The sequence below is a fragment of the Pan paniscus genome, chromosome 20 (assembly GCF_029289425.2).
Source record: "Pan paniscus chromosome 20, NHGRI_mPanPan1-v2.0_pri, whole genome shotgun sequence".
In the NCBI taxonomy this organism is placed as follows: Eukaryota; Metazoa; Chordata; class Mammalia; order Primates; family Hominidae; genus Pan; species Pan paniscus.
The window spans coordinates 46,703,540-46,729,766 of NC_073269.2; the positions used below are offsets into that span (position 1 = coordinate 46,703,540).

Here is a 26,227-nt window from a genome sequence, read left to right on the forward strand (position 1 = left end):
AGACTTAATTCAAATAAAGTGGCTAGAACAGTGCTCTTAACAAGCACTAATTTTTTTCTGAGGCTGGAGTGCAGTAGTGTGACCATGGCTTACTGCAGCCTCAACCTCCCAGGCTCAGGCGATCCTCCCAACTCAGCCTCCCCAGTAACTGGGACTACAGGCCACCATGCCTAGCTCCTTTTTGTATTTTTTGTAGAGGCAGTGTTTCGCCACATTTCCCAGGCTGGCCTCAAGCAGATCCTCCCAAAGTGCTAGGATTCCAAGTGGGAGCTAGAGCACTCAGCCAACAAGCACTCAATAAATGTCATGTACAATGATACACGTACCCCAACTATGGCATGGAAGTGGTGCTGATGTTTAGGAACTTACCAAGTCCCCCCCAACTGACCCAGTGAAGTTTAGAAACATTAGACAACATCCCTCCTTCCAAAATACTTTTATTAAAAAAAATTACAAACAATCAAAAAAAAAAAAAAAAGCCACCACAAACTCTGCCTTTCTTTTAAATAACGCGGCATGGAGCAGTTTGGTTTCCACCCTATTGCACGTGGTCCGGCCTGGTTATGAAATCAGGAGGCTGCTGAGACTGGGGTCCTGCCGAGGAAGTGGGGTTCAGCCTGGAGGGAGGAGACCAGCCCCTCCCACCCCCTCAAGGTGCAAGAGGCAGAGCCTGGGTTTCTATAGCAACCTGGCAGCACATCCCTGTCATCCTTCGACAGGCCCAGCTTTATCTTCCCTGAGGCCCCAGTGGTCACAGGGGAGTGGGAACTAGCAGGAAAGGTGGAAGAAATGTGTAAGTGGAAAATCAGACTCCCAGAAACAGAGTCTCGTTAAGGCATTTGGAATAGATAAATTAATTCAGGAAGACCCACCTTCACAGAAGGTCGGGGTAACCAGACACACACACACATGCAAGACAGTTTGTGGAACCCTGAAATGGGAACAAAGGAGGCCATAGTCACTGCTTCGAGCCCCCACAAAAACACACACCCAGAGTTGCATTCAGGGATCCAGGCCACCGAAGATGACATGAGGAAGGATCCCCTCTATCACAGTTTTAGGACCCCAGAATGATTTCCATGATGTGATCCAGTTCATTCCACTCCCAGGAACCTGGGGCACAGAAGAGGTTGTGAGGAGGCTCTGGTGGGGCCCGTGCAGGCTCCTTTTCTACCGCAGATGTGTCAATGTCCAGAAAGAAGTCATCCAGGCCAGAGTCCCCCAAGTACCGGGAGCTCAGAGCTTCTAAGAAGACTGGATCAGGCTGGGGTGGCACTTCATTCTGGAGGCCAAGGGGAGTCACTGGATTCTGAGGGGGCTCAGTCCCATCCATGGAGGTGTCCAGCTCCCTGAGGATAGAGCCAATGGTGGCTGACAGGGAGAAATCCTCCTCGCCCAGGAAGAGGGGCTCGGGGGGCAGGGCAGGGGCGGGAGCCAAGCGAAGTGCAGCCTGCAGCTGTTGGAGGGTGTTATGGATGAGGACATGCCTGCGGAGGCTGGGTGCTCGGGGGCCCAGGCTGCGCTGGACTTTGTCTAGAGAGATGCGGAGCAGGGCTTGCTGGTAGCTCTGAAGGCCTGCTGGACTCCACTCCCACCTCTCCTCCTCCTCTTCCAAATCAGAGTGTTTCCTCTTCAAGCCTCCCACCATGATGCCCTGTAGAGAGAAGAGGCGCATAGGGGAAGGTCAGACACCAGACACCGTAGTGCTGGCTCAAATCCCACTTTCTCAGGCCTATTGAGTTGTTAGTGATTTTTAATCATCGGAATCTCAGTTTACTGATCTATAAAATGAAGGCTGTCTGAATCCTACAAGGCTAAGAAGGTGAGTACATATACGATTAAGAAAATAAGATCTGGCCTTAAGTACAGCTAGATTTAAATCTCACTAACTTGCCTGTTGTGGCCTCAAACAGTGAATTTACATCCATGAGAATCAATTTCCTCATCTGCCAAGTACGGATCCTAACTCAAGTTCCTCTAAGCCTTAAAACTGTTCTTCCACAATATTAATTTCTTCAAACATGGAGCACGAAAGACAAGTGTGGAGCACAGAGACCTGGATTGGAAGTAGGGAACCCCCAATCTGAATTCTGTATTGGAAACTGCTCAGCTGCGTGATCATGGGAAGTGATCTGAATGAGTCAATTCTCAGGGCCTCAGTTTCCTCATCTGTAAAATGGGGACTGTAAAAAAATACTTCTCACCACCTCTGTCAAGGAGATGCCACGTATCTATAGGGCCCACCACACAGGAAGTGCTTAATGAACAAGAGTTGTGTTTGTTTTTTGTTAGAAACAGGGTCTCGCTCTGTCGCCCAGGGCTGAGTGCAGCAGCGCTATCACAGCTCACTGCAGTCTCGAAGTCCTGGGCTCAAGCGATCCTCCCGCCTCAGCTTCCTGAGTAGCTGGGATTACCACCACACCCGGCCTCGATCAAGAGTTAATTGCCAGTTATTCGCTCAACAGATTTACTGAGTGCCTACTATATTCGAAATCTCCTGGAGCCCTGTTGGGGAACCTATGTTGAGATTCTTCGTCAACAGTCGGGATATTTCTATGTCCTCTTCCTTAACCGACTGGGAGCGCTCCCAAGAGTAGGAAAGGGGCCTGTCTCATTCCCTCTGCCCGCGCTTTCAGATTCCCCCAAAGCGCGCCCCATAGGAAAACTTGCTAGAACTCAGCTCAGACCAAGCCCCGCCCCCTCGGGGGTCCCACTCAATCAGACCGCGACACTGTAAGGCCCCGCCCCCCCATGGGTCCTTACAGAGCATCCAGGAACGCCCCAATTTGGCCCAGGGGCTTCTGGGAAACGGGGGCCAACAGCCGCCAGGTACACGAATTGACGTCGAGCACGCACTACAATCCCCAGAGGGCTCCGCCCGTCCAGGGGACGAGCCACCCCCCTCACCCCGCTCTCCCTCAGGGCATGCGCACAGGAGCACAGGCGGGTGGGGGAAGGGAACCCGGACGTCCAGCTGCCGGCGCCCGCCGAGCCCCGCCCTCCATTGCCTCCGGGGCCGCGAGTCTGAGCTCCAGGCCCGGAACACCCCTCCCCCACCCCAGAGTCCGGCTCTAAATTTGCTTTCTCCCGGTCCCTCCGTTCCTTGAAAGTCCGCGATTCTCCTTCCAAACTGCCCTTGGATCCAGAGACCCAGATCCGAACACATCGCTCAAAGACGACAATGCTCCGATCTAGTTCGGGAGACTACGTATCCTAATTCTGATACTTCCTCCCACTTCTCCTAGTCTCCTGACTTTCAAACGCCCCTGGACTTCACCTCCAAACTCGCTGTCCGGCTCCAAGACCCGAACATTGAACTCTTCCCGGCAACCCCCTTCCCCCGCCAGTGCGTTTTGGAGTCCCAAGAATCCTTGACCCTAGTTCTCTCGCTTCTCCAAATACTCAGAATCTCAGCTCCGTACCTCTCACACCTTTTCCAGAACACGATAAAGCCCCGAATTCAACCCGTCCAGAAGACCCAAGTGGAATCGAATCTCCAGGTTCCCTGTCTCAAAAGTTCCTCCCCTCTGTTCTCTCGCTTCTCCAAAAGCCCAACGTCCCAGCTTCAAACTCCCTCCACTTGAAAATACTGCCCCAACAACCTCGCCTCCCCTCCTGGGTCTCGAACTCACTCTCAGGTCCCCAGACCCTCCCTATCATCACCCTGAATCTGAGGCCCCCTCCCCCGGTCCCACCCAGACCCCGCCTCCGCAAGTCCCCGGGGCGCGCTTCTCTCTCCCCTAGCCTAAGGTAAATTCCCAAGCCAGGCGACCACTCCTCACCGCAGCTGCCAGGTTCGCCACGACCACCTCCTGGAACGCCCACAGCGTCGCGACCCGCCAGTGCCAGGACCCACCAGTGACCGGCTGGAGCCTCGCTCACCTCGATGGGGCCTCTCCGTCTGGCCTCTGGCCCACCAGCCCCGCCCCGGAGCCGAGCCGCGAGCCGCGATTGGCTGGAGTCCCGCCCGCCGCGGGGCGTCGATTGGCTGGGCGGAGCCATCCGCCCGTGCCCCGAGACGCCGGATCCGCCCACCCCTCCCTAGCGCCCCGGGCCATTTAAAGAAGTGCAACTGGCAGGGGGCGGGGCAGCGCCTCCGGGGTGGAGGGCGGCCGGTCCAACAGAACCGCTTCCTTCCACTCAGCTACAGTCCTCGCTCCAAGATCGTCACCATTGCTCCCTGCGGTTCCTTTATGGTAGGCCTGGACTCCACCGTGGAGCCAGAGGGGCTGGCATGCCCCTCCCCAAGTCGCTGTGCAGGCGGGCGGGGCCGAGCAACCGGAGGAGGCCGCGCCCCCGGGGTTCCGAGGGAGGACGCTGGGGCGCGGGAGATGACGTAGCGAAAGACCAGCCAATAGTGTGGCGCGGCCCGCGTTGCCTAGGCGATCGTAGCCTCGCCCCCTTGCTGCCCCTCCCGCCCCCTATACATTACCGCGCGGCCCCTTCTTAATCCTCAGGTTTTCTCAGCACGTCCTCTGGTGGTCCCACCTGGGTCTTCTGACACCCTCTTTCCTTCCCTGCTCCATCAAGATGACTCCTCTGCTACTGTTCATGGCTTCCTACCCACCCCGAATACAAACTTCAAACTCCTTACTTTTGCCACAAAGCCCCTCACGACCTTGCTTGATGCGTTCTCCTGGTTCTCTCCGATCCTGCCCCATTGAGTCACTTCGTTTTTCTAAAATGGCTTCAAGCTCCCATTCACCCCATCAGGAAAACGAAAGGATTTTCTCTGTTTGTTTTCTTCCCTGCTTTACCCCAGTGTCTACAACAATGCCAGGTACATAATAAGTTCGCAAACATGACAATAAAAGGCCTCTGGATCTTTATTATTAATATTATTTTTTGCCGGGCGCAGTGGCGCACGCCTGTAATCCCAGCACTTTGGGAGGCGGAGGCGGACAGATCACTTGAGGTCAGGAGTTTGAGACCAGCCTGGCCAACAATGGTGAAACCCCGTCTCTACTAAAAATACAAAAATTAGCTGGGCGTGGTGGCGCACGCTTGTAATCTCAGCCACTTGGGAGGCTGAGGCAGGAGAATCGCTTGAACCTGGGAGGTTGAGGTTGCAGTGAAGGCGAGATCGTGCCACTGCACTCCAGCCTGGGTGACACAGAGATGGGGGAGGGGCGGAGTGGGGGTTTTCTTGTGTTGCCCAGGTTGGTTTTGAACTCCTGGCCTCAAGCAATCTTCTCGCCTCTGGATATTTAAACTTGTTTCCTCATCCTCAAAATATACCCTCAATTCCCAGGCTGCTTCTCAGAACACATTTCAAAGGTTTCCTCCTCTCCGAAGCCCTCCCTGGCAGTCCAGGTTGGGTTAGGATCCATTCTAGGATTCCATGGCCTCCTGTGCCGCCATCCCAGTCCTGGACTGTCAGTTACTATATGGACTGAGGAACGCCCCGCCGAGGGCAGGTACCAAGGATATCTCTGTCAACCACCTCTTGGTCTGCAGGATCACCTAGCACAGGGCTGGACACGTAGCAGGTCCCAGTGAAAGTTTGCTAAATGCTCAGGAATGTGACAGAAAAATAAGGCAGAAAGAAGACACTGCTAGTGTCCTGAAAGCCCACACCCGTAATGCTCCGCCCCTACAACGAGTTTCCCTAAGGGGAGGAGGCAGTTTTCTCCAGGCCACCTCTGGGAAGGGAGGTTTAAGCCTCCTCAGACCAGTTCTTGCCGGTTGGAGTTTGTCAACCAAGTCATCCTGATGTTTGCAGGATAAATGGGAGGGGAATAGGTAGGTGGGTGGTGTGGGTTGGAGGTAGGGAGAGAGAAGTGTCTTAGCTCACCCAGGCCTAGGGACGGTGTCCCTGGGAAAAAAAGAAAGGGACAGTAGGTTCCAAAAAAGGACATAATTAGGAAGGAGCAATTCTTCCCCTTACTCCTCCAAAACCTGCTCCTCCTATAGGGTCCACAACTCAGGAAAGCCCTACTGCATTTGGGTTTTTGTTTTTGAGACGGGGTCCCACTCTGTCGTGGATGCTGGAGTGCAGTGGCGCACCTTGGCTCACTGCAGCCTCAGCCTCCCTCCTGAAGCACTAGTGTAACTCTGTCCCCGGGTTACAGCCGTGTGCTTCTTTCTGATGCCTCCCCTCCACCCCTCACCAACTGTCCACGCAGGCTCCCAGGCATTCCTCACACCCACTCTCTCCTCCCTTCCTTACAGCTCCTCCTCCAACTCCCTCTGGGCTATCAGCCTCCATTCCTGGACCCTTCCTTTCCACCTTCACAGAGTAGCCAAAGGAAGCTTCATAAAACACCCAACTGTCCCCCCTGCCTTACCTCTCTGGTGCTCCACTCCTTGCATAAATCCTCAAAATAAAGCACAAACTTTTTTTTTATTTTCAGAGACAGGGTCTGGATCTGTCCTACAGGCTGGAGTGCAGTGGCCAGGCCTTGACCTCCTGGCCTCAAGCCATTCTCCCGCCTCAGCCTCCTGAGTATCTGGGACTACAGGTACATACCACCATGCCCAGCTAAGTTTTTAAAAATTATTTTGTAGAGATGGGGTCTCACTATGTTGCCCAACCTGGACTCCTGGCTTCAAGCCATCCTCCCACCTCAGCTTCCTGAGTATCTGGGACTATAGGTGCACACCACCATGCCCAGCTAAGTTATTATTATTATTATTATTATTATTATTATTATTATTGAGATGGAGTCTCGCTCTGTCACCCAGGCTGGAGTGCAGTGGCACAATCTCGGCTCACTGCAACCTCCACCTCCCAGGTTCAAGCGATTCTCCTGCCTCAGCCTCCTAAGTAGCTGGGATTACAAGTGTGCATCACCACACCTGGGTAATTTTTGTATTTTTAGTAGAGACAGGGTTTCACCATGTTCGCCAGGCTGGTCTTGAACTCCTGACCTCAAGTGATCTACCCGCCTCGGCCTCCCAATGTGCTGGGATTCCAAGCATGAGCCACCATGCCTGGCCAGACTCAATAAACTGTTACTGGGCGGGGCGCAGTGGCTCACGCCTGTAATCCCAGCACTTTGGGAGGCCGAGGCAGGCGGATCATGAGGTCAGGAGATCAAGATCATCCTGGCTAACACGGTGAAACCCTGTCTCTACTAAAAATACAAAAAAATTAGCTGGGTGTGGTAGTGGGCGCCTGTAGTCCCAGCTACTGGGGAGGCTGAGGCAGAGAATGGTGTGAACCTGGGAGGCGGAGCTTGCAGTGAGCCAGATTGCGCCACTGCACTCCAGCCTGGGCGACAGAGCAAGACTCGGTCTCAAAAAAATAAAAAAATAAAAATAAACTGTTACTGAACAAATGAATGAATGCATACCAAGCAAATCTTACACAGTGGCAGGCAGACACACCAAAATACTCAGACAGAGGCAGAGAGAGGAGGAGTCACACAGTCGGTTTCTCTAGAGTAATTTGAAGCTCTCGGCTCAACATTTATTGCCCCCTTCCTTTGCTCCTCATGTCCCAGAATGCCACCCTCCCAGATGGGGACAGAGTGCTACTGGTACTGGTGGGAGGGGTAGGTGCTGTGTCCGTCGTACTCATCGGTGGTGAGGCAGCGCAGCATGAAATGGCCCAGGTCATGTTTGGAGATGACCCTTGAGGGCCCTCGTCCATCCAGGGTCACTGTGTACGCCCCAGTTAGCGGCTGGTCTCCTATGAAGTAAAGACAAGAGGGGCTGGATAAAGCAGACACCTTTCCCTTCCCCCAAAATTCGACCCCCAGAAAGACCTTCCCAGGGTGCCTACTGTGTGTCCAGCCTGGGTGGTGTCACAGCCAAGAATGGACTTTCCATATGCAGGTGCTCATCTATATCCTTTGCTTCATTCATTCGATAAATCCTTATTGATTACCTATTGTGTGGCCAGGTGCTGGTCACCCAAGCAAGGGACAAAGCAGACAGGAATCCCCTGCCCTGGCCAGTGGCGGTGGCTCATGCCTGTAATCCTGGCACTTTGGGAGGCTGAGACAGGAGTATCACTCAAGCCCAGGAGTTTGAAACTATCCTGGGCAACACAGGGAGACCCTGAGTCCACTAAAAATACAAAAATCAGCCGGGTGCAGTGGCATGCCCCTGTAGTCCCAACTACTCAGGAGGCTGAGGCTGGAGAATTGCTTGAGCCAGGGAAGTTGAAGCTACAGTGAGCCTTGATCGTGACACTGCACTCCAGCCTGGACGACAGAGCAAGACCTTGTCTCTAACAACAACAACAATAACAACAACAAATATATATATATATTTGTCAGATAGATAGATATATATCTATCTGACAGTAACCAACTAAACTTAGGGATAAAATGTACCATCACCCAAACAGAGACAGGCTGGAATTATGCACAGTATGGAACACACACCCTTGGCTGTGTGTTTTCTTGGGACAAAGCAGACAGGAAGCTCCTGCCCTGGCTGGGCACGGTGGCTCACGCCTGTAATCTCAGCACTTTGGGAGGCCAAGGTGGGAGGATCACTTGAGCTCAGGAGTTTGAGACCAGCCAACATGGCAAAACCACATCTCTACAAAAAATGCAAAAATTCGCTGAGTGTGGTGGCTTATGCCTGTAGTCCCAGCTACTTGGGCAGGAGAATCACTTGAGCCCGGGAGGCGGAGGTTGCAGTGAGCCAAGATTGTGCCATTGCGCTCCAGCCTGGGCAACAGAGGGAGACCCTGTCTCAAAAAAAAAAAGGAACACACACCTTCACCCATGTGGCATTCCTGCCCAACATGTTTAATCTGAATCTGTGACAAAACAGCTAGAAAAATCCAGAATGTGGGCCTTTAAAGTCACCTGGCCTGGTTAATGTTATGAGAAACTTAAAGAAAAAGGGCAGGGTGGGTTGAATTTTTTTTTTTTCTTTTTTGGATAGAGTCTTGCTCTGTCACCCAGGCTGGAGTACAGTAGTGCAATCTTGGCTCACTGCAACCTCCGCCTCCCAGGTTCAAGCAATTCTTGTGCCTCAGCCTCCCGAGTATCTGGGATTACAGGTGTCCGCCACCACACCTGGCTAATTTTTGTATTTTTAGTAGAGACGGGGTCTCACCACATTGGCCAGGCTGGTCTCGAACTCCTGACCTCAAGAGATCCACCCGCCTCAGCCTCCCAAAGTGCTGGGATTACAGATGTGAGCCACCACCCTGGCCTGACAGTTGGGGAAATTTTACTACGGAGTGGATACTAAATGATATGACAGAGTAAATGTCACTTTCCTTAGGTGTGAGCATGTTTTGTGTGCAAATATCTTTCTTTTAGGAGATGGCTGTCTAGGTATTTAGGAGTGAAGTGCGACAATGTTGCAATTCCTCTCAAATGATTAAGCCAAATATACATATGCATATATTTTTTCACAATATATTCAGCAAAATCTAACTATATATTCATGGAGAGAGAGAGAGGAGGAGAGAGGGAGAGACAACAGGATAAAATGCTAAGCATTGAACCTAAACAAAGGGCTGATGTGTATTCATAAACCTTTAATGCTTTCAAATCGGGAGGTGTGGAAGTTTTCACACACTTGGCTGGGCGTGGTGGCTCACGCCTGTAATCCCAGCACTTTGGGAGGCCAAGGTGGGCAGATCACGAGGTCAAGAGATCGAGACCATCTTGGCCAATATGGTGAAACCCCGTCTCTACTAAAAATACAAAAATTAGCTGGGCGTGGTGGCACGCGCCTGTAGTCCCAGCTATTCGGGGGGCTGAGGCAGGAGAATCACTTGAACCCAGGAGGCAAAAGGTTGCAGTGAGCCAAGATCGCACCACTGTACTCCAGCCTGGCGACAGAGCAAGACTCTGTCTCAAAAAAAAAAAAAAAAAAAAAAAGCCAGGCGCGGTGGCTCACGTCTGTAATCCCAGCATTTTGGGAGGCTGAGGCGGGCGGATCACAAGGTCAGGAGATTGAGACCATCCTGGCTAACACTGTGAAACCCCGTCTCTATTAAAAAATACAAAAAATTAGCCAGGTGTGGTGGCGGGCGCCTGTAGTCCCAGCTACTCAGGAGGCTGAGGCAGGAGAATGGGGTTTCACCATGTTAGCCAGGATGGTCTCGATCTCCTGACCTTGTGATCTGCCAGCCTCGGCCTCTCAAAGTGCTGGGATTACAGGCGTGAGCCACCACACCCGGCCATTAATATCTATCTTTTCTTGTCTTTTTCTTTTTTTTTTTAGACAGGGTCTCACTCTATTACCCAGGCTGGAGTACAGCAGCCTGGGCAACAGTTTATTGCAGCCTTGATCTCCTGGGCTCAAGCCATCCTCCCGCCTCCCAGTAGCTGGGACCACAGGTGTATGCCACGACGCCCAGCTAATTTTTTTTTTTTTTGTAGAGATAAGTCTATGTTGCCCAGGCTGGTCTCAAACTCCTGGGCTGAAGCAATCCTCCCGTCTTGGCTTCCCAAAGTTCAATCCCTCACCACTCCCCAGAGGTGAAAGTCCCAACCCTGTAATCCAGCCTTAGTCTTTCTGGTGACCAGACCTGAAGCTGCCTAGGGGCTGCCAGCTCTCAGTGAACTCATTAGCATAGAAAAAGACATTTACCATTTTGGAGATTCCAAGGATTTTAGGAGTTGTATGCCAGGAAACAGGGACAAAGGCCAAATATATATGTCACAATATCATAGGAAGGTTTGCAATTTTAGGGTGGTCAGGGAAGGCCTTGCAGATCTCCCCAGAGGGCAGGAGGGAACAGGCAGATGGCATTGGTGCCACCAGGTCCCTGCCCTGCTTACCTATGTGTGGCGGCATCACAGCCACGTACTTCAGGCCTGATTCCTGCAGCACCTTGTGCATCCGGATGTGGTCATCAGTCACAGCCTGCAGTCGTGGGGGCACCTTGGTAGGGTCCCAGAGCAGGAAAGCTGGAGGGGAACACAGGGCAGGATCAGCCTGGGCTCTCTTGTCTTTTTTTTTTTTTTTTTGAGACAGAGTGTCGCTTTGTCACCCAGGCTGAGTGCAGTGGCGCAATCTCGGCTCACTGCAACCTCTGCCTCCCGGGTTCAAGCAATTCTCCTGCCTCAGCCTCCCCAGTAGCTGGGATTACAGGTGCACACCACCAGGCCTGGCTAATTTTTGTATTTTTAGTACAGACAGGGTTTTGCCATGTAGGCCAGGCTGGTCTCAAACTCCTGACCTCAGGTGATCCACCCTCCTCCACCTCCCAAAGTGCTGGAATTACAAGCATGAGCCACTGTGCCCAGCCAAGGGCTCGCTTGTCTTGATGCCAGGACAAAACCCTGCCATGGCTGACCATTGCTTTCCATTTGCAAAAACAGGGGAGTCCTCTGGGGCTCCTCTTTCCCTCACACCCCAGGTAAGAGCTGTCTGCTGATCACAATAATTCCAAATCTGACCTCTTCTCACTCCGCCTGGTCCTGTCCACTGTTACCTCTTGCCTGGACCAGCCCAGCAGCCTACTCCCTGGTCTCTCAGCCCCTCCTTCCCTCCTTCCAAGGAGCCCGTGAACACCCCTATCAGTTCACATCCATAGCTCCATCTCACTCAGGGTAAAAGCAAAGTCCCCATGGCCAGCCCTCAAGGCCCCACCTGATATGGCCCCATCAGCCCTCTGACATCCTTGCCTACCCTGCCTACCACTGTCTCTTACACGCCTCTGCTCCAGCCAGGTTCTGCCTCCCAGCCTTGGCAATGTCTGATTCCTCTGCCCCTGATGCATTTCCCTCTCTTTTTTATTTTCTCTGAGACAGGGTCTCATTCTGTTGTCCAGGCTGGAGGACAGTGGCGTGAACATGGCTCACTGCAGCCTTGACTTTCTGGGCTGAAGTGATCCTCCTGCCTTAGCCTCCTGAGGAGCTGGGACCACAGGGGTGAGCCACCAAACCCCACTATTTTTTTTTTTTTTTTTTTTTGAGACAGAGTTTCCTTCCCTCTTGCCACCCAGGCTGCAGTGCAATGGCATGATACCGGCCAAGCCTGGCTAATTTAAAAAAATTTTTTTAGGCCGGGTCTGGTGGCTAACCCCTGTAATCCCAGCACTTTGGGAGACTGAGGAGGCCAGATCGCCTGAGGTTAGGAGTTTGAGACCAGCCTGGCCAACATGGTGAAACCCCATCTCTACTAAAAATACAAAACTTAGCTGGGCATGGTGGTGCATGCCCGTAGTCCTAGCTACTCAGGAGGCTGAGGCTGGAGAATTGCTGGAACCCTTGAGGCGGAGGTTGCAGTGAGCTGAGGTCGCGCCACGGCACTCCAGCTTGGGAGACAGAGCAAGACTCCATCTCAAAAACAAAGCAGAACAAAACAAAACAAAAAAAACAAAAATTAGCCAGGTGTCGTGGTGCATGCCTGTAATCCCGGCTATTCTCAGGAAGCTGAGGCAGGAGAATCCCTTGAACCTGGGAGGCAGAGGTTGCAGTGAGCCGAGATCGTGCCATTGCATTCCAGCCTGGGTGACAGAGCAAGACTCCGTCTCAAAAGAAAAAGAAAAAAAAATTTTTTTTTGTAGCGATGGAGGTCTTACCAAGTTGCCCAGGCTAGTTTTGAACTCCCGGGCTTAAGCGATCCTTCCATCTCGACCTCCTAAATGCTGCGATTACAGGTGTGACCCAGGACCCTTTGCCATTTCCCTCTCGTAGCCACATGGCTCCCTGTTTTCTTTGCAGACTTTGCTCAAAGGTCACCTTTCCATGCAGCTTTTCTTGACTGTCCTGTTTAAAATTGCAAAATCCTGTCTCCCCCAGCCCAGTTTACCAATCCCTTTTCTTGGGGCCTTGTTTTCTCCCTAGGACCCTTCCCCTGCCACCACACCCTAGAGTTATCCTGTGACTCTATCACATTTCCTGCTCCAATCCCAGCCCTTAGAAGCATCTGGAACATTGTAGGTACTTACTAAATTTTTGTTCAGGAATTAGCTTTCAACAAGCTATAACTTGGCCAAGCTACACCAGCTGACATTTATAGAACTTTTACCTCAAGCCAAGAACTATGCTAAATATTTTTAGGAGCAGTTTCGTGAATAGTTAAAGAGCTTGGGTTTTGCCTAAAGTCAAGTACTGGATCGACCACTGGCCAGCTTCTTGTTTCCTCATGTGCAAACTGGGATGATATAAATTGTTCAAAGGCTGGGCAGAGTGGCTCACACCTGTAATCCCAGCACTTTGGGAGGCTGAGGTAGGAGGATCAGTTGAGCCCAGCAGTTCTAGACTCACCTGGGTACGATGGTGAGACCTGTCTCTACAGAAAATTAAAAAATTAGCCAGGCGTGGGGACCTGTGGTCTTAGCTGCTTAGATGGCTGAGGCGAGAGGATTGCTTGAGCTCAGGAGTTCGAGGCTGCAGTGAGCTGTGATTGCACCACTGCACTCCAGCCTGGACAACAGAGCAAGACCTTGTCTCAACAAAAAGAAATAAATAAATAGTTTGAGTAATATTAGTGGTTATAAAAAGGTGTGTCACAGAGACCAGCCTGGGCAACAAAGCCAGACCCTGTCGCAACAAAAAAATTTTAAAAATTAGATGGGCATGGTGGCACATGCCTGTGGTCTCAGCTACTCAGGAGGATCCCTTGAGCCTAGGAGTTGGAGGCGGTAGCGAGCTATGATGACATCATTCTCACTGCAACCTCCACCTACAAGTTTCAAGTGATTCTCCTGCCTAAGCCTCCTGAGTAGCTGGGATTACAGGCGTGTGCCACCACACCTGGCTAGTTTTTGTATTTTTGGTAGAGACGGGGTTTCACCATGTTGGCCAGGCTGGTCTCGAACTCCTGACCTCAAGCAATCCACCTGCCTTAGCCTCCTAAAGTGCTGGGATTACAGCGTGAGCCACTGCGCCTGGTCTAGGATTTCCTCTTTACAGATGAGAAAACTGCGGTGCAGAGTGTGAAGTGGGTTTTTGTCTGCAGCCTCCAGTCTCCAGTTCACAATCTCAAATCCAGTCTCTAACTTACCCCTAGTTTCTTTTTTCTTTTTTTTTCTGAGGCAGTCTCGCTCTGTCACCCAGGCTGGAGTGCAGTGGCACGATCTCAGCTCACTGCAAGCTCCTCCTCCCGGGTTTACGCCATTCTCCTGCCTCAGCCTCCCGAGTAGCTGGGACTATAGGCACCTGCCGCCACGCCTGGCTAATTTTTTGTATTTTTAGTAGAGACGGTGTTTCACTGTGTTAGCCAGGATGGTCTCAATCTCCTGACCTCGTGATCCACCCACCTTGGCCTCCCAAAGTGCTGGGATTACAGGCGTGAGCCACAGCGCCCGGCTGTTTTGTTGTGTTTTGAGACAGGGTCTTGCTCTGCAGCCAAGGCTGGAGTGCAGTGGTGCCATCACGGCTCACTGCAACCTCTGCCTTCTAGGCTCAAAGGATCCTCCTACCTAAGCTTCCCAAGTAGTGGGGACCACAGGTGTGTACCACCACACCCAGCTAATTTTTTGTATTTTTTTTTGTAGAGATGGAGTTTTGCTATGTTGCCCAGACTGGTCCTGCACTCCTGGACTCAAGCAATCTGCCCACCTTGGCCTCTCAAAGTGCTAGGATTACAGGCGTGAGCCACTGTGCCTGGCCTTACTCTGGGTTTCTTTCTAATCCTCTCAGATGCCTCCATAAAAAACAATCCTCCCCAAGCCCTAATGGATAAACTCCAAGCTCCTTAGATGACAAAAATCTTTCTAATCTTTTACCTTGACATTTGAATATGGAGGGAAGATTAAACTCTAATAATTAGAGGCTGGAAGATAATTAAAGTGTGACAATAGCACTGTGGTGCTGGAAGAGAAAGGTCCTTTTTCTTGGGACTTGCCGAAGGTGTCTGTGGGTGTGCAACTCCATTTCAAATAGTTTAGGAAGTCTGGGCGCAGTGGCTCATGCCTGTAATCCAGCACTTTGGGAGGCCAGATCACTTGAGGTCAGACCAGCCTGCCCAATATGGTGAAACCCCATCTATACTAAAAATACACACACACAAAATTAACCAGATGTGGTGGCAGGCACCTGTAATCCCAGCGACTCAGGAGGCTGAGGCAGGAGAATCCCTTGAACCCAGGAGGTGGATGTTGCAGTGAGCCAAGATCACGCCACTGTATTCCAGCCTGGGTGACAGAATGAGACTCTGTCTTAAATAAAAACAAACAAACAAAAAACCCAAATAGTTTAGGAGAACAAAAACAAAATCTATTTGTGTATGTGTATGTGCATAGATAAACCAATTACAAAACACAATCACAATTTTAAAATCAGGAATATGGCTGTTGGCCAGGTGCAGTGGCTCAGGTGTAATCCCAGCACTTTGGGAGGCTGAGGCTGGTGGATCGCTTGAGTCCGGGAGTTCGGGACCAGCCTGGGCAACATGGCGAAACTCTATCTCTACCAAAAATACAAAAATTAGCCAGCCTTATAACCCGGTCTCAAAATAAATAAATAAATAGATAGATAGATACAAACTTAAAAATAAAAAAAGAAAAGGAATATGGTTGTTCACACGACTATTAACTTTTCTGTTTAAAAATTTTTATAATAAAAAGTTAAAAAGTATATTGAGGACCTACACATTGAAGTAAGCAGCCATGATGTATGTAAGCTAACTTCAAATGGGTCAGAAAAAAAACATTGTGTGTCTGTGAACAGAGGACGGTAGGTGTACTTGTGTCCTTTCAATTTTTCTGTAAGTTTAAGATCATTTCCAGATAAAAAGTTAAGCTGGACTCAATGGCTCATACCTGTTGCCCCAGCTATTTGAGGGGCTAAAGTGAGGGGATTCCTTGAGCCCAGGGGTTCAAGGGTACAATGAGCTGTGATCAGGCCACTGCACTCCAGCCTGGGTGACAGAGCGAGACCTTGTCTCTATGTTTGTTTTTTTTTAATGAAAAAAAAAATCCTGGCACACCTAAGACTTTAATATTTAGAAAACAATCTAAACAAAAAAAAAATGAGAAAAAAGAAAGCAAATTAAATCAATTTTACAGGTTTGTCTTTTTCATGGAAGCAAAACTTAACCACTTAAATTGGTTTTTAAGACATGGGAGAGTCTGGGCGTGGTGGCTTATACCTGTAATCTCAGCACTTTGGAAGGCTGAGGTGGGAGGACTGCTTGAGGCCAGGAGTTCAACATCAGCCTGGCCAACATGGCGAAACCTTGTCTCTACCAAAAATACAAAAATTAGCAGGGCATGGTGGCAGGCGCCGGTAATCCCAGCTACTCAGGAGGCTGGGGCAGGAGAATCACTGTGGGCCACGATCTTGGTCTCAGGCACCATGAACCCGGGAGGTGGAGTGGCGGTTGCAGTGAGCTGATATCACGCCACTGCACTCCAGCCTGGGCAATGGAGTCAGACTTCATCTCAAAGAAAAAAAGACATGGGAGAAAAAAACAAAACTAAAATTAACAGCAGACCATTCCACTCTGCGAACAAAAGTAAGACCTTGTCTCTACAAAAATATCAAAAAATTAGCCAGGTGTGGTGGTGCATGCCTGTAGTCCCAGACGCTTGGGAGGCTGCAGTGGGGAGGATCACTTGAACCCAGACTGAGGCTGCAGTGAGCCATGGTTGCACCACTGCACTCCAGCCTGGGTGACAGAAAGTCTCAAAAAAAAAAAAAAAAAAAAGTGAACCATTCTGAAATCGCAAGTTTACTTGTGTATTACTTTTCCATTTCAAAGCTTGAGGAAAAAAGCCATAAATGATTTTGCTTCCTACCCTCCAACTAGGTCTGGCCTCCAGGCCTCTTTGCTTGCTTTGTCCTCTGCCTGGAGTGTAATTACAATCATCAGGCAGCCCTCCCTCATGCCACTTCCCTTTCCAGGGAGGCAATTTGTGTCATGAAACACACTTGAGGTCAGGAGTTCGAGACTAGCCTGGCCAACATGGCGAAACCCTGTCTCTACTAAAAATACAAAAATTAGCTGGGCATGGTGGTGCACACCTGTAGTCCCAGCTACCTGGGAGGCAGAGGCAGGAGAATCACTTGAGGCAGGAGAACCACCTCTGGGAGGCGGAGGTTGCAGGGAGCCAAGATCACGCCACTGCACTCCAGCCTGGGCATCAGAGCAAGACTCCATCTCAAACAAACCTCAAAATAACTATAAATAAATAAATAAATAAATAAATAAATGATTATACAACTATTTGCTTAATGTCCATGTCCCCATAATCGGGAGCTCTGTGAGGGCAGAGACCTAGTGTGTATCCACAGCTCTATCACTTCCTCTGGGAGGCCCACCCTGACCTCTCTCAGCCTAAGTCAGACGCCTCCTCTGGGCTCCCATAGTCCTGTAGTTTCTCCCATTGTGGCCCTATCCCCTCTGCCTGTCTCCCCCATCCCAGCTCCGATGATCTGGATGTCAGTTTGATCATGGATCTGTTTACCACCTCTCTCTGTGAGCCTTGTGTGTGCAGGGCCCAGGGCTGTACAGGTCACCACTGTGTCCCCAGCATCACCCAGTAAGGTTCAGGCACACAGCTGGTGTTCAGTAAATGCACAGTAACATGGAATGGCTTCAGCGTCACCTTTCAGAGGCCCCTGGGCTGCCTCCCCAGTACCCCCCAGTTTAGCCCCACCTCCATGATCCCACCACCCACCCGAGGTGCAGGCCACGACCTTGTCCACACCATGAGCCTTCATGGCTGCCACAATGTTCTGGGCGCCCTCGGACATCACTGTCGTGGGACCTTAGAGGGGACAGAGAGTGGCTATCACTGGTGGGCGGCGGCGGCGGCAGGGGTGGCAGGGGCGGGGCCGGGGGCGGGGGTGGCGCTGGGGGCCGAGGTGTAGGGGAGGGCCGTGGGCAGAGGGGGGGCTCAGTACTGAGGTCATTGCGGGTGCCCAGCAGCACGATGACAGCGTCCTGCCCAGCCACGGTCTTGTCCACATCGGCTGCCTGCAGAACATCCCCCACTACCACGTGGGCCGGCTGGGGCCCCTCTGATGGCAGCCTGGAGGAGTCCCGCACCAGCACTGTCACTTCGTAACCTGTGGGCAAAGAGGAGCAGAGAGCCTGGTCAGTGGGCTGGCACTCTTGGGCTCCAGGAGCTGGGTCCTAGAAGCCACCATGAACTCTCAAATCCATCCCCTCCTCTGTTCTGGGGAAGTGGTCGTCAAAACATTTTTGGTTTTTTCTTTTTGTTTGTTTTGTTTTTGAGACAGGGTCTTGCTCACTTGCCCAGGCTGCTGTGCAATGGTGCAGTCACAGCTCACTGCAGCCTCAGCCTCCGGGGTTCAACTGATCCTCCCATCTCAGCACCCCAAGTAACTGGGACCACAGTGCGCACCACCACACCCAGCTAATTTTGCAATCTTTTGTAGAGAAGGGGTTTTGCCATGTTGCCCAGGCTGGTCTTGAACTTCTGGGCTCAGGTGATCTGCCTGCCTCAGCCTCCCCATGAGCCACTGCGCCGTGGCCTTCAAACATTTTTGCTGGCATACCTACAGTTGATGCTTAGTATTGGGCTGATTATTAAAATAGACCATACCTTGGCCAGGCATGGTGGCTCACGCCTGTAATCTCAACACTTTGGGAGGCTGAGGCGGGCAGATCATCTGAGGTCAGGAGTTTGAGACCAGCCTGGACAACATGATGAAACCCCATTGCTACTAAAAATACAAAATTAGCCAGGCATGGTGGCACATACCTGTAATCCCAAGTACTTGGGAAGTTGAGGCAAAAGAATCACTTGACCTGACAGGCGGAGGTTGCAGTGAGCAGAGATTGCGCCAGTGCACTCCAGCCTAGATGACAAAGCGAGACTCTATCTCAAAAAAAAAAAAAAAAAAAAAAAAAAAAGACCATACCTTCATGATAATTCATAAATAATCTGAACTGAAGCCTCCAAGCACCACACCCTGTAAATTCCTTACCTTCTATTTATTATTATTATTATTTTTTGAGACGGAATCTCACTCTGTAACCCAGGCTAGAGTGCAGTGGCACAATCTCGGCTCACTGCAACCTCCGCCTCCCGGGTTCAGGCACGTGCCACCACACCTGGCTATCATTATTATTTTTTTTGAGATAGAGTCTCACTCTGTTGCCCAGGCTGGAGCACAGTGGCATGATCTCAGCTCACTGCAACCTCCGCCTCCCAAGTTCAAGCGATTCTTTTGCCTCAGCCTCCCGAGTAGCTGGGACTACAGGCGCATGCCACCACATCCAGCTAATTTTTGTGTTTCTAGTAGAGATAGGGTTTCACCATGTTGGCCAGGCTGGTCTTGAACTCCTAACCTCAGGTGATCCACCCACCTTGGCCTCCCAAAGTGCTGGGATTACAGGCATAAGCCACTGTACCCAGCCAGCAACTTCCCTACCCTCTAACAACTAAAGGGTTAATGCAGGCATTGCACTGGTCTCTGTCTCCCATCCATGGTCCTGGAAGAAACTGAGGTTCTGAGGGGGACATGGGTTGCCTACAGACTGACCAGTGCTGGGATTGGTCCCAGCCCCTGCTGCCCAGCCTTACTGCTGGGAAGCCCAGCCCTCCTTTAGTGCTCATTAAAGATTTTTAATATTGTCTTAGTATGTTCCTTCCCAAAATAATTTTGGATAATTTTGTTTCTCTTCAACACACACACACATACACACACATTTTAAAGTTCACAACTAACATATTTCTTCCTTTGTTTTAAACATTGGCAAAGGATGTTAACATTTGGGTATACTGTAATAGCAACATATATATATATATATATATATATATATATATATATATTTAGAGACAGGGTCTTGCTCTGTTGCCCAGGCTGGAGTGCAGGGGCGCCAATCATAGCTCACTGTAACCTCAAATTCCTGGGCTGATGCCTATTATAATCCCAGTGCTTTGGGAGGCCAAGACAGGAAGATTGTTTGAGGCCAGGAGTTTGAGACCAGACTGGGCAACAGAGTGAAACCCCGTCTCTGCAAAAAAAAAAAAAAAAAATCTAGCCAGGTGTGCTGGCGCAACCTGTAGTCTCAGCTACTCAGGTGGCTGAGGCTGTAGTGAGCTATGATTGTACCACTGCACTCCAGCCTGGGCTACAGAACAAGACTCTGTCTCAAAAATAAATAAATAAATGAAATAAAATAAAATAAACAAAAAGTTTAGGCTACTACCTGGCACAGAAATAAGAGCTACCTGGTGCTGGGCGTGATGGCTCACGCCTGTAATCCCAGCACTTTGGGAGGCCAAGGCAGGTGGATCACCTGAGGTTGGAAGTCCAAGACCAGCCTGACCAACACAGGGAAACCCCGCCTCTACTAAAAATACAAAATTAGCCAGGCATGGTGGTGCATGCCTGTAATCCCAGCTACTCGGGAGGCTGAGGCAGAAGAATCGCTTGAACCCAGGAGGTAGAGATTGCAGTCAGCTGAGATTGTGCCATTGCACGCCAGCCTGGGCAACAAGAGCGAAACTCCGTCTCAAACAAAACAAAACAAAACAAAACAAACAACAACAACAACAACAATAAACATAAAAAACCAAAAAACCCAAAAAGACACAATAAAAAAATTAAAAAAAGAGATGGGGTTTTGCATGTTGGCCAGGCTGGTCTCGAACTCCTGGACTCAAGTAATCTGCCTGGCATGGCCTCCCAAAGTGCTGGGATTACAGGCATGAGCTACCGAGCGTGGCCTATTACACTTTGTAATCATTTTGCAACTTTATCTCCTGGCCTGATCCAGGCCTACGTCTCCTTCCTGGTCCCTTGAAATGCCCTATGATAAAACCCATGCTCCTCATGCCAGCCTTCCAGGCCCCTCGGGATCTGGCTTCTCCTCTCCAGGCTCTGCTGAAGCCTCTGCCCTCTTCACCCACAGCACATTTTCTTTTTTTTTTTCTGAGACGGAGTCTCGCTCTGTTGCCCAGTCTGGAGTGCAGTGGCGCAGTCTCGGCTCACTGCAACCTCCATCTCATGGGTTCAAGCGATTCTCCTGCCTCAGCCTCCTGAGTAGCTGTGATTACAGGCGCCTGCCACCATGCCTGGCTAATTTTTTTGTATTTTTAGTAGAGATGGGGTTTCACGATGTTAGCCAGGCTGGTCTCGAACTCCTGACCGTGTGATCCACCTGCCTCAGCCCCCTAAAGTGTTGGGATTACAGGCGTGAGCCACTGCACCCGGCCCCAACTGCTCTTCTTTCAGTTCCTCAAATGCATGGTGCTGCTTCCTGCCTCCTGGACTTTGCACGTGCTGTGCCCTCTGCCTGGAATGCCCTTTACCCTCTTTACCCGGTCCCCCCAGTAACTTGTACTTCCTCTGTCACAGCCCTCTTTATGCTGACCTGCAGCAAACCAAGCACCCTGTGGGTCCAGGGACTGTGTCATATTTTCTGCCATCTCCCTGAACCTTTATAAACACAAAAGCACAGGCATTACTGCCCCAGGGACCTTGATCCAAACTCCAGCTCTGCCACTTACCAGCTGAGGAACCTCATGCAACCTCTTCCGTGATTGGACCTCAGCTTCCTCATCTCTGAAGTGAGGATCACAGCACCAGCCTCCCCGTGCTATGTGACCACCTTTCATAGGGGAATGACACAAGATCTGTGCTGCCCTCACACATGGGGGAGCAGCAGGGGCTTGCATGGGCCAATATGGGCATTCTTTTTTTTTTTTTTGAGATGAAGTCTCACTCTCTTGCCCAGGCTGGAGTGCAGTGGCGCAATCTCAGCTCACTGCAACCTCCGCCTCCCAGGTTCAAACGATTCTCCCACCTCAGCCTCCAGAGTAGCTGGGATTATAGGTGTGCACCACAACACCCGGCGAATTTTTTGTATTTTTAGTAGAGATGGGGTTTCACGGTGTTAGCCAGGGTGGTCTCGATCTCCTGACCTTGTGATCCGCCCACCTCGGCCTCCCAAAGTGCTGGGATTACAGGCGTGAGCCATGGTGCCTGGCCTCTTTTTAAGCTTTTTAAAAATCTCAGCCATTGGCCGGGCGTGGTGGCTCACGCCTGTAATCCCAGCACTTTGGGAGGCCAAGGCGGGCGGATCATGAGGTCAGGAGATGGAGACCATCCTGGTTAACACGGTGAAACCCCATCTCTACTAAAAATACAAAAAAAATTAGCTGGGCATGGTGGCAGGCGCCTGTAGTCCCAGCTACTTGGGAGGCTGAAGCAGGAGAATGGCTGAACTCGGGAGGCGGAGCTTGCAGTGAGCTGAGATTGTGCCACTGCACTCCAGCCTGGGCGACAGAGTGAGACTCTTGTCTCAAAAAAAAAAAAAAAAAAAAAAAAAAAAAAAAAAAAAAATCAGCCATCAATACAAAAAATTTCATTGCCTAACCTGGTGTACACAAACGCATACATATATAATTAAAATGAGTTTCACAAAACTAATACTTAACGTGATACATTTTGATACTATGTCATCATTTGTTACCCTATATTGTTGATACACGTTGTGACCATATGTTTCAGATCTCATTGTAACTCACAGTTTGAGAAGCATCAGGTTGCAACAACCCTGCAAGGTAGGTATCATTATCCTGTCCACATTGATGGGGAAACTGAGGCAATTTTAGGCAACCGGGCCAGGATCACACAGCTAGTAGGTAGAGAAGGTTGAATTTTTACCTAAGTAAGTCTGATCCAGAGACTGCAAAATTCAATGCTAGTCTAAGTACTTCCTATATAAGATCTCATTTAATTATCCCAAGAGCCCTAGGGCAAGTACTACCAGTTTTGTCATGATCTTACACATATCTAGGTACACAGATGACAAGGCATTTGGTCACAAAGGCTGTAAGCCGCAGAGCTGGTGACTTGAATGTGGGCAGGCTGGCACCAGAGTTCATGCCTGTTAAGACTCTTGGCCCTACAGAACCATTGTGAACTCCAGTTAATCCAAGCCCCTTCTCCCTCCCTCCCTCCCTCCCTCCTTCCCTCCCTCCCTCCCTTCTTTCCTTCCCTCCCTCCCTCCCTCCATCCCTCCCTCCCTTTCTTCCTTCCTTCTTTCCTTTCATCTTGCTGTGTCACCCAGGCTGGAGTGCAGTGGTGCAGTGATGCAATCTTAGCTCACTGCAACCTCCCAGGTTCAAGCGATTCTTGTGCCTCAGCCTCCCAAGTACCTGGAATTACAGGCACGTACCACTGTGCCCAGCTAATTTTTTTTTTTTTTGAGACAGAGTTTCACTCTTGTCGCCCAGGCTGGAATGCAGTGGCGTAATCTCGGCTCTGCACAACCTCTGCCTCCCGGATTCAAACTATTCTCCTGCCTCAGTCTGCCGAGTAACTGCGATTACAGGCACCAGCCACCATGCCCGGCTAATTTTTCGAATTTTTAGTAGAGACGGGGTTTCACTATATTGGTCAGGCTGGTCTCGAACTCCTGACCTCGTGATCCACCTGCCTCAGCCTCCCAAAGTGCTGAGATTACAGGCGTGAGCCACCGCACCCAGCCTCTTTTTCTTTCTTTTTATGTATTTTTTTAAATTTTAGAGACAGGGTCTCACCCTGTCACCCAGGCTGGAGTGCAGTGGTGCAAACACAGCTCACTGTAGCCTTGAACTCCTGAGCTCAAGCAATCCTCCCACCTGAGCCTTCTGAGTAGCTGGGACTACAGGCATGCATCACCACGCCCAGCTAATTTATTTTTATTTTTTTGTATTTTTGTAGAGATGGGGTCTTGCTATGTTGCCCAGGCTAGTCTCAAACTCCTGGCCTCAAGCCATCCTCCCGCCTTGGCCTCCCAAAGTGCTGGGATTATAGGCATGATCCACCGTGCCTGGCCAGCCCTTCCCTTTGCTGAGGGGGACAGCAAAGCTGAGAGCTGGGAAGAGATTTTTCAGAGCCACAGCTCTGAAGCTCCCTAGGCTCCAGTTCTTAACCCTCTGAGTGCAGTCCCAGCTATGACCAGCAGGGTGGGCGAGTGGAATTCGGTGGAATTAGTGGATTTCCAGGTGACTCAGCACCTCTCAACTTCTCTCTCTTACTTCCTTCTCCATTACTCCCGAATAAATGCTTATCAGCAAACTGGTTTTTACTGAGAGGCCCACAGCTCCCCACTCTCCACAAGTCAAGATCCTCACGTGGTCTCCCTGGGGAATGGGAGAGTTATGGACCTAGAGAAGAACTTTCAGAGTCCCTCCAAGAGAGAGAGCAGAGTGGGGTCCTGTTGGCCTCCACCCTTTTGGGGCACGCAGATAGTCAATATCTTCAGCGTCCCCAAGGCCTGCAAGGGTGGGGACCCATATCTGGAAGTCCCAGGCCCAGCTGGGAGTTGGTCAAGTCTGGGCTGTGGGGGCAGGGAGTGCTGGGGGATGGTTATCCCCTTTTCTGCCCTCTCTCCTGGGGCAACTCCAAATTTTCAGCGCTCATTGACTTTCCCAGGACTGCTGTCCCCAAGTCTTCACTCATGTCTCTCTGTGACTCCTTCCCATTAGGTACTCACAGCAACCTGACCCCCCAACTTTTTCAGTTTCCAGCCTGGGGACTTGTGGTGGTTAAGAGCATGAGCTGAGTTCAAATCCCAGTCCTGTCAGTTAACAGCTGTGTGATATTGGGCAAGTCACTCTCTGGGTCTCAGTTTTCTCATCTGTCAAGTAGGGTGATACTAGTTCCCACCCCATTTTGAAAGCTCTCATGTGAAGGGACGACAGAGCAAGCTTGGCTTAGTAAATCCTCTCTGGGAGTGCGAACAACCACCACCACAACCACAATAATGACAACCGCATTGCATAAGAGCCCTGGACTTACACACGACTGTGCCAGTGGAGTCCTCCCGGGGCTCCCAGGGCTCCCGGGGCCAATTCCTCTCTGGCTTGGACTCACATAAACTTGGATCTCACATCTTTCCCCATTTCTGCCCCCGTGGCCACTTGCTTTGGCCCCTGAGTCCTCATACACCTGGCCGGGGCGCTCATGGCCCCAATCAGCCTCGGCCCGACCCCATGGTGCCCCTTCCTAAAGTTCTGCCCGTCTGTCCCGTGACATGCCCCGCCCGCCCCGGCTCATGCCTGCTTGCACCGCCTGCGCCAGGGTGGTGAGCCCGGTCTGGCCAGTGGCGCCGAAGATCGCGATCTTCTTGACGGCCATCCTACGGGATCGTGGGGGTGCAAGGCCTCAGAGTCTCGGCACGCGCGGGAACCCACTGGCTGCTGGGCGGTGCTCTCTGCCCTACTCAAGCAGGAACAACGGGGCGGAGCTGGCTCGAAGGGCCACGCCTCAGCCTCTCTCCGCCCGCGGCTCAGGTCAAGGGGCGGGGCCTAACGCGGATGGGCGGGGCAGGCTTGCATTCGCTCACCGTCCAGCACCGCCCTCTCTGCGCGCCACTTAGACTGGAAGGCGGGGCCACAGAAGGCCACGCCTCCACATAGCAACAAATAGAGTGGACGGAGCCGAGATAACTTGTCACTCAGCGCTCTGCCTCCGCGCTCCACCTCCCGGAGAGGGGCGGGGCCAGGCGAGCCACACCCACGGCCTCTCGTAGCTCACGCCCCCTCTCCCAGAGCCTGGAGCGGATCTGGGGCGCACTCTAAGCCCCAGGGCCTCCCAGAACCAGCAAGGGGAGAAAGTTAGGGAGGACAGAGTGTGTGTGTGCACTTGGATGTAAGACACTGTGTCACGGCGTACCTATGCACTTATATGACCCAGTGTGACTCAGTGACCCGGAGGGCAAGCAGGACTGTGGGTGACACCTTGTGTCATCCTCTGAGTGTGATCCCGTGTTACAGTGTGACTACACGTGCGTGACACCACGTGTGGCAGGCATTGATTCTGTTCTTTTGTGACCTTGTGTTGACACCGTGGGTGACACTGCGTCAGCCTGTACGATAGGGTGTGGGACGTGTGAGGTGTGCTACATGGAAGCGTGAGACTAATTAGACTGTGACAGTGTGTGACACCACATGTCTCGTGTAAGGATGTGTGACACCGGGACCCCATTCGAGTGTGTGGCTGTGGGTGTCTGTGTTGCGCTGCTCATTGTGACCCCCTGTGACTATGATGTGTGAGGTGCGGCGGTGCAGCATGTGCGGGGCGACTGCTGTGAAGGTTCGAGTGTGTAGAGTGTGTGACACTGTGGCTGTGAAGCTGTGCGTGATGTGTGGGCCTATGACACTGTTTGTGACTGCCGGGGAGTGTGCGGCTGTGTGTGACAGGTGCATTTGTGTGTGACGCCGCGTGGGCGGTGGTGACCCTATTGGATTTGTGTGGTGGTGGGTGACACCGTTCCAGTGTGGACGCCGCGTGTGACGGCGTGAGGGTGTGACCCCGTGAGACCCCACAGGAGGGAGTGACGGCGCGCAAGCGCGTGGATGCGGGGGTGAGTTTGTGCGCCGAGGCCCCCGCGAGTATGGCAGCGTGGCGAGCGTGACCCCGTGGGAGTGTGCAGCGCGTGACGC

The 26,227-nt window shown here is 51.4% G+C and overlaps 2 protein-coding genes across 3 annotated transcripts; both read right to left on the minus strand.

The window, feature by feature from the left end:
• Window positions 1-419: 419 nt before the first annotated feature.
• Window positions 420-4,278, minus strand: SERTAD3 (SERTA domain containing 3). 2 transcript variants are annotated; one of them, XM_008964914.5, is made up of 2 exons: window positions 3,883-4,278; window positions 420-1,654 (listed from the first exon to the last, which is right to left on the minus strand). In XM_008964914.5, exons 1-2 carry the CDS (start codon window positions 4,000-4,002, stop codon window positions 1,058-1,060), a joined length of 717 nt encoding a protein of 238 aa, XP_008963162.1. In that variant the 5' UTR covers window positions 4,003-4,278; the 3' UTR covers window positions 420-1,057. The 2 variants fall into 2 exon arrangements, with proteins under 2 accessions (XP_008963162.1, XP_003812531.1); XM_003812483.7 differs by having other exon boundaries at window positions 3,783-3,918.
• Window positions 4,279-7,375: 3,097 nt separating this feature from the next.
• BLVRB (biliverdin reductase B) lies at window positions 7,376-25,150 on the minus strand. Its single transcript, XM_003812482.4, has 5 exons — window positions 24,842-25,150; window positions 17,721-17,885; window positions 17,495-17,584; window positions 10,701-10,829; window positions 7,376-7,633 (listed from the first exon to the last, which is right to left on the minus strand). The coding sequence occupies exons 1-5, from the start codon at window positions 24,918-24,920 to the stop codon at window positions 7,476-7,478; spliced, it is 621 nt and encodes a 206-aa protein (XP_003812530.1). The 5' UTR covers window positions 24,921-25,150; the 3' UTR covers window positions 7,376-7,475.
• Between the last annotated feature and the right edge of the window lie 1,077 nt (window positions 25,151-26,227).